Source organism: Oncorhynchus mykiss, chromosome 8 (genome assembly GCF_057628025.1).
Source record: "Oncorhynchus mykiss isolate SJ-2025 chromosome 8, ASM5762802v1, whole genome shotgun sequence".
Lineage (NCBI taxonomy): Eukaryota > Metazoa > Chordata > Actinopteri > Salmoniformes > Salmonidae > Oncorhynchus > Oncorhynchus mykiss.
Window position 1 is genome coordinate 59,658,520 of NC_143029.1, and position 12,637 is coordinate 59,671,156.

At 45.6% G+C, this 12,637-nt stretch overlaps 1 protein-coding gene across 4 annotated transcripts in view; it reads left to right on the plus strand.

Annotated features, from left to right (window-relative positions):
- The window catches only part of LOC110530231 (glypican-5), a 218,286-nt gene that overhangs the window by 69,073 nt on the left and 136,576 nt on the right, over positions 1 to 12,637 (plus strand). For all 4 annotated transcript variants that reach the window (XM_036985798.2, XM_036985799.2, XM_036985801.2 and 1 more), the window contains exon 4: positions 10,754 to 10,923. In XM_036985798.2, coding sequence (XP_036841693.2) covers positions 10,754 to 10,923 — 170 coding nt within the window. The remainder of the gene's footprint in view (positions 1 to 10,753; positions 10,924 to 12,637) is intronic.

A 12,637-nucleotide genomic window follows, 5' to 3' on the forward strand; every position in this document is an offset into this window, starting at 1 on the left:
GCGTGCAAAATTATTCAGCCCCCTTAAGTTAATACTTAGTAGCGCCACCTTTTGCTGCGATTACAGCTGTAAGTCGCTTGGGGTATATCAGTTTTGCACATCGAGAGACTGAAATGTTTTCCCATTCCTCCTTGCAAAACAGCTCGAGCTCAGTGAGGTTGGATGGTGAGCATTTGTGAACAGCAGTTTTCAGTTCTTTCCACAGATTCTCGATTGGATTCAGGTCTGGACTTTGACTTGGCCATTCTAACACCTGGATATGTTTATTTTTGAACCATTCCATTGTAGATTTTGCTTTATGTTTTGGATCATTGTCTTGTTGGAAGACAAATCTCCGTCCCAGTCTCAGGTCTTTTGCAGACTCCATCAGGTTTTCTTCCAGAATGGTCCTGTATTTGGCTCCATCCATCTTCCCATCAATTTTAACCATCTTCCCTGTCCCTGCTGAAGAAAAGCAGGCCCAAACCATGATGCTGCCACCACCATGTTTGACAGTGGGGATGGTGTGTTCAGGGTGATGAGCTGTGTTGCTTTTACGCCAAACATAACGTTTTGCATTGTTGCCAAAAAGTTCAATTTTGGTTTCATCTGACCAGAGCACCTTCTTCCACATGTTTGGTGTGTCTCCCAGATGGCTTGTGGTAAACTTTAACCGACACTTTTTATGGATATCTTTAAGGAAATGGCTTTCTTCTTGCCACTCTTCCATAAAGGCCAGATTTGTGCAATATACGACTGATTGTTGTCCTATGGACAGAGTCTCCCACCTCAGCTGTAGATCTCCGCAGTTCATCCAGAGTGATCATGGGCCTCTTGGCTGCATCTCTGATCAGTCTTCTCCTTGTATGAGCTGAAAGTTTAGAGGGACGGCCAGGTCTTGGTAGATTTGCAGTGGTCTGATACTCCTTCCATTTCAATATTATCGCTTGCACAGTGCTCCTTGGGATGTTTAAAGCTTGGGAAATCTTTTTGTATCCAAATCCGGCTTTAAACTTCTTCACAACAGTATCTCGGACCTGCCTGGTGTGTTCCTTGTTCTTCATGATGCTCTCTGCGCTTTTGACGGACCTCTGAGACTATCACAGTGCAGGTGCATTTATGCGGAGACTTGATTACACACAGGTGGATTGTATTTATCATCATTAGTCATTTAGGTCAACATTGGATCATTCAGAGATCCTCACTGAACTTCTGGAGAGAGTTTGCTGCACTGAAAGTAAAGGGGCTGAATAATTTTGCACGCCCAATTTTTCAGTTTTTGATTTGTTAAAAAAGTTTGAAATATCCAATAAATGTCGTTCCACTTCATGATTGTGTCCCACTTGTTGTTGATTCTTCACAAAAAAATACAGTTTTATATATTTATGTTTGAAGCCTGGAATGTGGCAAAAGGTCGCAAAGTTCAAGGGGGCCGAATACTTTCGCAAGGCACTGTATGTAGTTACACCACATTGGTTTGGCCTGTAAATGTGTCATTATGCAAGTGTGTGCTGTTACTCTGTGCCCAAAAGACTATTGTTAAAAAGGTAATTCAGCAAATGTTTTTTATCCAATGTGAAATATGGTAAGCACATATTCATATTCAACCCTGATATTGGCAACAAATGATCCAACCAACCGAGCTTTTGGATGCAGGAAAACCTTCCCTCCTTTGAACCTGCAACCTAAGGATTGATGTTGTATCAGCTACAGTCCACCACTCTACCAACTGAGACAGGTGAGGAACATAGCTCAGAGGTGTATGTGAAAGAGTATGTTCTTGTGTCCCAATCAAAAGTAGATGGCTGTGATTCCTACCATGAAGCCTTGAAAACATCTACCAAAGCTTGAGGATAAGGTTCTCCCCTCGGAGAGGTTCTCTCCTTCACCTACAGTCCTCTGCTCTACCAACGGAGCAATCAAAGGGGTGTCTGTGTGACTGTGTTTACAATCGGCATGATTGACTGTGAGCGTTGAGTTGTGAGTGGCATGTGGACTTTGGCTGAGCTGGCACAGATGGGTGTTCTCATGGTTGAACACACTGGCAGTGGATGCATGGATACGGTGTGCGTGTGTATCCGTGCATGAGTGTGACATCCTTCCAGAATGCAAAACAGCCGTAGACAATAGGGGGCCAAACTGTCCTGAGAGCAGTGCATTTGGGGTGGAGAGGGGGCTGCACAGTGATTCCTGCTATAAGACCATCAGAAAGTCAGTTAAAAGCTGGAGGCTATTTCCTCCTTTGAGACAGATTTGAATCAGCAGCCTAATGATCTCTGTTTTCCCACCTTCAGTTCTCCACTCTACCAACTGAGCTATCAAAGGGGCGATGGTGCGGGTAGTCAAGAAAGTGAGCTGTGAGTCGACAATAGGGGGCAATCACTGGTGGACCATGGAGCCAAACTGTCCAGACATCCCCACCCAAAACTGAGCAATGGATTACAGTTTCCCCTGGTGCATAGACTACTTTCAGGATGAGGAACCATCTAACGTCATGTTGTGAAATACATTACGTCCCCTTTAATATGCTCTGGTCGGTCAGGCTGAAATGGTACATATAATTCAAAACGAACAAGATCCAGAAAAGAGACAGATTTGAACCAGTGACCTAAGGAACTCTTCTTTTGTAACTACAGTCCACCGCTCTACCAATTGAGCTATCGAAGGAGTGATTGTGAGTTAGTCAACAGAAAAAAGGAAAGAGTCAATAGTATTATGTGTGCGTTGGGAGTGAACCATTGGCAGTAGACAATAGGGGCCCAAACACCCCCCACCCCTTCACCGAATACAGTGTGTTGGGGTTGAAAGGGGGCTAGAGTTGAGATTTTTGGCCCGAATCCAGCTGGACCTGTCGGCCCAACAGGGCTTAACATCCTTAGGCTATGGGCCAGTCGGGCTTCAATTGTCCAAAAAACAGCCATTCGACGCAGGAAAAAGTCTCCTCCTTGGCTCAGATGTGCTGCTGAGGGAGGATGTTCCTGTGTGTCCAATTCAAAGATGGCTGGATGCGATTAATGCAGTGAGGCCATGGAAAAACTATCCTCCTTCAAACCATCAACATAAAGATCCCTGCTCTTGCGCCTACAGTCCTCCACTCTATCAACTGAGCTCTCGAGGGTGTTTGTTACTGTGCATTTAGAGTTAGCAGTATTGGCCTTCCTCTATTGTGGAACGGGGTTTCCTAAACTCGATCCTGCCCCCGTGTGCATGTTTTGGTTTGAGATATCCTCCGCTCTACCAACTGAGCTAGTTTGATAGATCAGGGGCAGAACCTACAGGTTAGGTAGAAGCAAGGGTCAGTGGTGCCTGTGTATTGGCCGTTGCGTCCAGTGTAACAATTGCCATCGAAAAGTCGACCAAAAGTAAAAACATTTCATCCTTCGAGACAGATTTGAAGCAATCTAAGGATCTCTGCTATTTGCACCTACAGTCCTCCGCTGTACCAACTGAGCTTTCAAAGGGGTAGCTGGGCTTGAGTGATTGTGTGTTTAGAGTCAGCAGTATCGGCTGAGCTCTATTGTGAAGCTCTGTAAAAGCTGTGAGTGGCCTATGCACTGGTGCACCGTTCCCATGGTTTCACACACACTGGCAGAGGATGTGTGTGTAAGCGCACACATGGAGCGTTAACTCTGTTCAAAATGTGATGAGTGTGATAAGTGGCACTGACAGAGATGGTCGCCTCAGTTCCTTAGGAAACTATGCAGCAAGGCTGCCGGCCCGGACGGCATCCATAGCCGCGTCCTCAGAGCATGCGCAGACCAGCTGGCTGGTGTGTTTACGGACATATTCAATCAATCCCTATCCCAGTCTGCTGTGTCAACATGCTTCAAGATGACCACCATTGTTCCTGATCCCAAGAAAGTTAAGGTAACTGAACTAAATGACTATCACCCCATAGCACTCACTTCTGTCATCATGAAGTGCTTTGAGAGACTAGTCATGGATCATATCACATCCGCCCTACCTGATACCCTAGACCCACTCCAATTTGCTTACCGCCCCAATAGGTCCACAGACGACGCAATCGCCATCACATTGCACACTGCCCTATCCCATCTGGACAAGATTAATACCTATGTAAGAATGCTGTTCATTGACTACAGCTCAGCATTTAACACCATAGTAACCTCTGAACTCATCACTAATCTCGAGACCCTGGATCTCGACCCCGCCCTGTGCAACTGGGTCCTGGACTTTCTGACGGGCCGCCCCCAGGTGATGAGGGTAGGAAACAACATCTCCACCCCGCTGATCCTCAACACTGGGGCCCCACAAGGGTGCGTTCTCAGCTCTCTCCTGTACTCCCTGTTCACCCATGACTGCGTGGCCATGCACGCCTCCAACTCAATCATCAAGTTTGCAGACGACACTGCAGTGGTAGGTTTGATTACCAACAACGACGAGATGGCCTACATGGAGGAGGTGAGGGCCTTCGAGGTGTGTTGTCAGGAAAATAACCTCACACTCAACGTCAACAAAACAAAGGAGATGATTGTGGACTTCAGGAAACAGCAGAGGGTAAAAATATATCACTAGCCACTTTAAACTATGCCACTTTGTTTACATACCCTACATTACTCATCTCATATGTATATACTGTACTCGATACCATCTACTGCATCTTGCATATGCCGTTCTGTACCATCACTCATTCATATATCTTTATGTACATATTCTTTATCCCTTCACACTTCTGTGTATAAGGTAGTAGTTTTGGAATTGTTAGGTTAGATTACTCGTTGGTTATTACTGCATTGTCGGAACTAGAAGCACAAGCATTTCGCCACACTCGCATTAACATCTGCTAACCATGTGTGTGTGACAAATAACATTTGATTTGATTTGATTTGAGATATCCGAGAGGTAATTGTTTGTGAGTGGCTGTCCAGAATTCAAACCAGCAGTGGACAATAGGGGGCCAAACTCGCTGGACAACCCCCCCACCTACCTTCCCACTGCTACCCAGAATGCAATCGGAGAGGGAGGCTGAGAAAGTTACCCTGGCTGATCCCTAGATAAACAAATCAAGATGACAGCCTGGGACCACCACTGCTGTCTGTAAGGCAATACTCCCCTAGAGCCTGGGATGGCCTGGGACAGCCTGGGATGGACTGGGATAGGTCAGACACTCTCTAGTTCATTCCCTCGCTCTCTGCTCCTCTCATCTCAACTCTCTGGCCCCGGGGTAGAACAGGGATATATGAGATGGAGACGATACATAAACACAAGTGTGGGGGATTATAGACAGATAGATACACACACACACACACACACACACACACACACACACACACACACACACACACACACACACGCAGGCAGGCATACAAATGCGAACACACACACATGCAGGCATACAAATGTGAACACACAGGTACAGAAGCATATACAGAACTTATAATAACACACACATGCTTTCGTCACCAATTTCATCCCCCTCTTCCCAAATGTATAGAGAACTTAAGTCTTTGTTTCCCCATAGGCTGAACATTTTGGCATAGGGCATCAGACCATGGCATCCAATGCCATCATTCTCCAGGAAGTCACCCGAGGAATGCCTGAAATGGAATAGCTGCCATTTTAAAGATTTAACAAGGACAAACAGGTGGTTAAACACACACACGCACTCAGGCTTCCATTCCCATGCCATCACTGCGGTCAGGAGATAATTGATTTATCGTTGCATTGTAGTCTGTGCCATCCTTCAAGCTGTCCTCTGGTTGGTCAATGGGATTATGTGGCCAATCCGGACATCATATCTAGCTTCTAATGCTATTTCTCTCCGTTTGTCCCTGTTGTGGCCCCAAACTGTCTTAATATTTATTTTCCGTATCATTTCTGTTTTTAGTGGCTTATGTTTATTCTCCCAACCATTACTTTTTGTTTTGTTTACATAGCTACATGTTTGGTTAGGCGTCCGACTGATTTGTGCCCATGTTATTGTTTTGAAATGACGACCTCAGCCCGTATCTACAGGACACTTCACTGACAGAAACCCCTTGTCTTGATCGCCTAAACTGGGTGGTATTTATTAGGGTACACCGTGGCAAAATGTTTTGTAACGGAAAAGCAAAACGAGCATTTCTTTTTGGACAAGTTCAGGCAGTTCCTCCCCGTTTCAGTCCCTTTCCCCTCAGTTTGGTGCTCAATGAACACAACCCAGGTTTTGTTGTGAAAGAGAAAGAACAGAACACACACAAGTGTTATTGACTTTCTCTTCCAACTCATATTTTGGAGGGAACGTTTACATATTTGTCTCTACAAAACAAACTTTTCATTCTGGAGACAGGCGAGACATGGTGTTTGATTCCGCCAAATTTCAACACTTACGAAAGAATGAGAAAAAAAGCTAATCCCAAAAGTTATAATAAATCACTTTGATATAAATATTTACATATATATATATATATAAACATATATTGAAGATATACACTGAGTGTACAAAACATTAGGAGCACCTGCTCTTTCCATGACACAGACTGACCAGGTAAATCCAGGATAAAGCTATGATCCCTTATTGATGTCACTTGTTAAATCCACTTCAATCAGTCTAGATGAAGGGAAGGAGACAGGTTAGAGAAGGATGTTTAAGCCTTGAGACAATTGACACATACATTGTGTCTGTGTGCCGTTCAGAGGGTGAATGGACAAGACAAAAGATTTCGGTGCCTTTTGAACTGGGTATGGTAGTAGGTGCCAGGCTCATCAGTTTGTGTCAAGAACTGCAATGCTGTGTGATTCCTGTGTGTATCACGGAAATCCAGCCAACTTGACACAACTGTGGGAAGCATTGGAGTCTACATGGGCCAGCATCCCTGTGAAACGCTTTCGACACCTTGGGGGTGCAACTCAATATTAGGAAGGTGTCCCGAATGTTTTGTACACTCAGTGTATGCTTTTGGTAACCAATGATAACTTCCCTTAGTGTAGTCTAGTCTGCATAGATACATGTACAGTGTTGGCTGGACTATGCCACTTTGTTCAGCTAGGAAGTGTTGCTGTGTATGAGACTGTGTATTCAGCTGTCTTGTCTGTTTGGTTTAGTCTTTTAGTAGCTTGTCAAAACTCCCTCCAGTTCCCTCTGATGGTGTCTGAGACAGATCCCCAGGCTCTTGTCCCTGTCTGGTACTGCTGTTGGACAATATTGTCCAATCGTGTGTGTGTGTGTGGGCGTCAGGAGAATGCCAGTCCTGTAATAGCCATGGTTATTAATACTGGGGAGTCTGGGTGCTCCTGCCCTGCCCCTCCACACACCTGCCCAGTCTGCCAGGCAAGCCAACTAGACACACAGGCCCAGTCTGCCAGGCAGGCCCAGACCTCCCAAACACTGCCCCCACATGCAACCTCAGGGAGGGGGGGGGGGAGTGTGTTTGAATATGTCCCAACAAGACCCTGTGGTGTCTGAATACGACCCAAACTGGTCTAGAGGGATATAATCAGTAGAAAGCGGGGGTTTGGTGTGTCCGTGTGTCTGTCTGTGTCTGTGCGTGTGTTTGAGCCGTGGTGGTTGTTTTGAATCCAACATGAATTAGGATGGATTTTTATAATTCTACTGCTTGGAAAGACAATTCTTCCCTTTTTACATTGTTTGTTTCAAGTTGGCTTATTAACAAGCGATCTGGCAGTGTGGCGACTGCAACAGAACCATGTGCTAATCAACAAGGAATTAAAAGTGTCTCCATCAGTCCACATTAGCTTCCCTCAAGTGTTCTCGCTTGGATTATTTCATAAAACAAACCGGTTTACAATTTACAAGTGCTCCAACAAATGTTTGCCTTGCAGAGCGCGTGGGGGCGGTCAGTATGTAAATTGTTTTGACATTTTAATTGTTTGAAAAACTGCATGGAATAATACAAAACAGAATAACATTTTTGCATTTTTGGCTCCTTCACCGTTGTTGGCCGTAAAATGGTTGCTACCTTGCATGTCTTGCTTATTGATTGCCCACCCGCAGCTCTATAGTCTGTGTGTGTATGGGTGTGTGCATGCCAGTGAGTATGCGTGTGTGTCTGTGTGTGTGTGTGTGCATGTGTGCATGCTAGTGTGTGTGTGTGTGTGTGTGCGTGTGTGTGTGTGTCTCTGTGTGTGTATGTGTGCATGCGTGTGTGTGTGTGTGTGTGTGTGTGTGCTGTGTTTTATGGGTCCAGGGGACTTCAAGGGTAATGTAATAACACAATCATCTCCCCAATGGCCCAAGTCTGCCTCTCTTTGCTGCTCCACAGCTGCTCCTGTGTGTGTATTGACTGAAAGAGAGGGGGAGAGAAAGGCGCGGGGGTAGACAAAGGGGGAGAGAGAGAAGGTGGGGAGAGAGAGAGAGAAAGGGGGGAGAGAGAGAGAGAGGGAGAGAAGGGGGGAGAGTTGAGGGGAGAGAGAGAAAGGGGGAGAGTTGAAGAAAGAGAGATAGAGGGAGAGAAGAGAAAGGAAGAGAAGAGTTGTGGAGAGGTAGACAATGTGCCAGTACCGCACTACTGTATAACTCCGTCTCTCAGTGACTCACTCCCTCACCAGGACATGGCCTGTGTCGCTCAGCAGGTCTCTGGTAGAGGGCTGCATGGTCCAGTGTTCTCAGTCAGGAATAGCCCTGCTGTTATGCAGAAACCTCCATTTCAATTGCCTTTATAGGGCACATGTGCTGACTTATATTCATAACGCACGCATGCGCACACACACACACACACACACACACACTTCCTCCTAGCCTCAGCGGCTAACGCTATTTATAAGCCTCCCCGTTGGCACATATGGGCTCTGACTACCTGCAGTTTTGAAGTTGTTACGCATATTTCTGCTGCTTTGGTGGTTACTCACCCCTCCATCACCCCCTCTCAACCCCTGAATATTCCTCCTTTTCCCCTCTCTGTTTGGTGTGGAAGAAAGTGCATGTTTATGTTTTGTACATTCCATTGTTTAGTTTTCCAATAGGCACACAGTGTCTGGGAGGTCTGGGCTGGCTGGTGTGAAGAAGTGTATGTGTGTGTGTTTGTGTGTTTGCGCCTGGAGTGTTCACTAGCTCTCCTAAACAGGTCCCGTACCGTAGGAGTGAAGCAATGCGTAAATACTTCAGCAGTGTCTTTGATGTCCCCGCGTCACATGCATACTGCATTAGAGAAGCTGAAGCATTACATTGCTGAAGCCCACTTAAGACGTTATTACACTTACTGTGCTCCAAGAGCAGTGACGCAAGTTTCTTCTTATGTAACAACGAGCGGAGGTATTTATAGAAGCCTATGTCAGGTGTCCGGCTTGCTTCGTCGTTTGTAAGTTACAGAGCCTTGTCATAAGGCTGTCGAAGTGGGAGATTTGCCGCACCTCATGTTGAAAGTACACATTCAGTATAGGAGATGTATGACAGGAGGCAAGGAGAACAGTAAGCTATAGCCTAGTGACATTGGGTTGTCATGACAGCGATAGAATGACCCCTCCAGACAGAGACAGACAGTGAGGATGATGAGGTGCTTCCCTGTACTCCACCAGACGTGGTGTTGGTGCAGCTCACCATTAGACTGTCCATCTCCCTAATAGAATAACATATAATAACACCCGTTAAGACACCATTGATTTGGATTGTGGGGGTGGTCACTGCATGACCTGTCTGTCTCATAGAGCCATTCAGAGTTTTAATGGCCCAGTGGAAATATACTCATCGTTAACAGCACACACACGCACGCGCGCACACACACACACACACACACACACACACACACACACACACACACACACACACACACACACACACACACACACGTGTCAGTCTTGGCAATAACTCTCTCATCCTGTCCTTGTCTCCCTCCAACGTATCCGTGTCTCCATAAGCCCTATGTTCATTCTGTCCCCCTCGTTCTTTCTCCAGCAAACTGGATGCAGTTTATCACAGTGCCATCCGTTTTGTTACTAAAGCACCTTATACCACCCACCACTGCGACCTGTATGCTCTAGTCGGCTGGTCCTCGCTACATATTCGTCGCCAGACCCACTGGCTCCAGGTCATCTACAAGTCCATGCTAGGTAAAGCTCCGCCTTATCTCAGTTCCTTGGTCACGATGGCAACACCAACCCGTAGCACGCGCTCCTGCAGGTGTATCTCACTGATCATCCCTAAAGCCAACACCTCATTTGGCCGCCTTTCCTTCCAGTTCTCTGCTGCCTGTGACTGGAACGAATTGCAAAAATCGCTGAAGTTGGAGACTTTTATCTCCCTCACCAACTTTAAACATCTGCTAACTGAGCAGCTAACCGATCGCTGCAGCTGTACAGAGTCCATCAGTAAATAGCCCACCCAATTGACCTACCTCATCCCCATACTGTTTTTATTTATTTACTTTTCTGCTCTTTTGCACACCAGTATCTCTACCTGCACATGACCTTCTGATCATTTATCACTCCAGTGTTAATCTGCTAAATTGTAATTATTCGCCTACCTCCTCATGCCTTTTGCACACAATGTATATAGACTCTTTTTTTTCTTTTTTTCTACTGTGTTATTGACTTGTTAATTGTTTACTCCATGTGTAACTCTGTGTTGTTGTCTGTTCACACTGCTATGCTTTATCTTGGCCAGGTCACAGTTGTAAATGAGAACTTGTTCTCAACTAGCCTACCTGGTTAAATAAAGGTGAAATAAAATAAAAAATAAAAATAAAAATGTGTGTGTGTGGTTTAGACACCATTCCCTTTATAAAGTAATTTGTTTATTTTCTGTGACACCCGCAGGTGGACAAGGGGGTGTAGACATTGTGCCGTGTGTCAACCCCTGTGTGTTTCTCCCTCCCTGCAGGTGGACAAAGTGTGTGGTCGGTCAGCCAAGGAGCCCCGCACCAGCGTCCACCCTGACCCCGCCCCGGAGGTCACGACCTCCACGGTGACATCATCGACCGTCCCTCCCTCTGACCCCCCCTCCATCCCCCCACCAGAACAGCTGATGGGACAACTTGCCCACCTGAGGAGGTAAGGCTGGGCCAGACAGAGCTGGGACAAAAGTTCTGTCCGGATCCGAAAACACCAGGGAAATCAGATCCTTTCTTCGACATCAGATTTGCAACTTTTAGGTTTCCATTATCCTCGTGTGAGTCACATTCTCACTGCATGTTAAATAGGCAGAATAACCTATTGGTTTTCTGTCAAATACTTGACATGCACTTGATTTAACCCAGTGTGCTGGGATGGAGGAGCTGTGCACGTTAAATCAAGCACATCTAATGTTTTTGAAAGGAAAACGATAGGTACTTGATCTAAGTCTGGTGACAGATGAACATCACGTGACCGTCATAAATAAACGTAATTGTTTTTACATAATGTGATAGCCAAGGGAATTATGGACTTTGAGATTCTTGGCTCAATCTTAAATGACAATTTATTCATCTATACAGTACATATAGTATAGTGATTCTGCCACACACACACATACACACTCACACACACTCACACAGGCATACTGTGTTGTACACAGTCCTCTCACACGGTCCGATTCCCCCTCTACCTCGTCCTTTGAGGCACCCGGTGCCCACAGCAGCTGGCAGGGCAGTGCCCACAGGGAGGGGGGAAGATTAATACTGACGGACCGCTTCCTGTTTACCCAGACTACCATAGCCCCAGCTCAGATCAGCTGCCCACCTCAGTGCTATCACATAGGCACACACAGACACACAGTCACACAGTCACATATTAGGCACACATACACACACATACACACTCACTCACACAGACACAGACACAGAGTCACATATTAGGCATTAAGACGCACACACACACACACACATACGCACACGCAGACGTACAGGCACAGGCACACACACACAGTCAAATATTAGGCACTCACTCACTCACTCACTCACTCACTCACTCACTCACTCACTCACTCACTGACACAGACACCCAGGTGTTGTGGTGCCAGTCTAGCTGACGGTCTTGCCCTGGCGCTGCCACCCTGCTCCACGCCAACAGTATCCAGTGCCCAGCCCTCTGCCAGCCTACCCACAGACCAGTGGGCAGTATCCTCATCACACACAGCAGTTTACACTGGCAGAGGCACAAGGCCAGTAGCCGCTGGAGGGAATGGAAAGGAATATGATATAGTGGAATAACAAGGGAAATGAAATTTGACATAAATATATCGTAGTTTAATTGTATTATGATAACACAGAATGACGTAGAGAGGAGTGGACACTCATTTTATGACTTGTACTTTGTTTCCAGTTAGTTCCCTTAGACAACAATCACATTTCCAGACAGTAATCTAATTTCCAGACAGTAATCTAATTTCCAGACAACAATCTAATTTCCAGACAACAATCTAATTTCCAGACAACAATCTGATTTCCAGACAGTAATCTAATTTCCAGACAACAATCTAATTTCCAGACAACAATCTAATTTCCAGACAACAATCTAATTTCCAGACAACAATCTAATTTCCAGACAACAATCTAATTTCCAGACAACAATCTGATTTCCAGACAGTAATCTAATTTCCAGACAACAATCTAATTTCCAGACAACAATCTAATTTCCAGACAACAATCTAATTTCCAGACAACAATCTAATTTCCAGGCAGGAATCTAATTTCCAGACAACAATCTAATTTCCAGACAGGAATCTAATTTCCAGACAACAATCTGATTTCCAGACAGTAATCTAATTTCCAGACAACAATCTAATTTC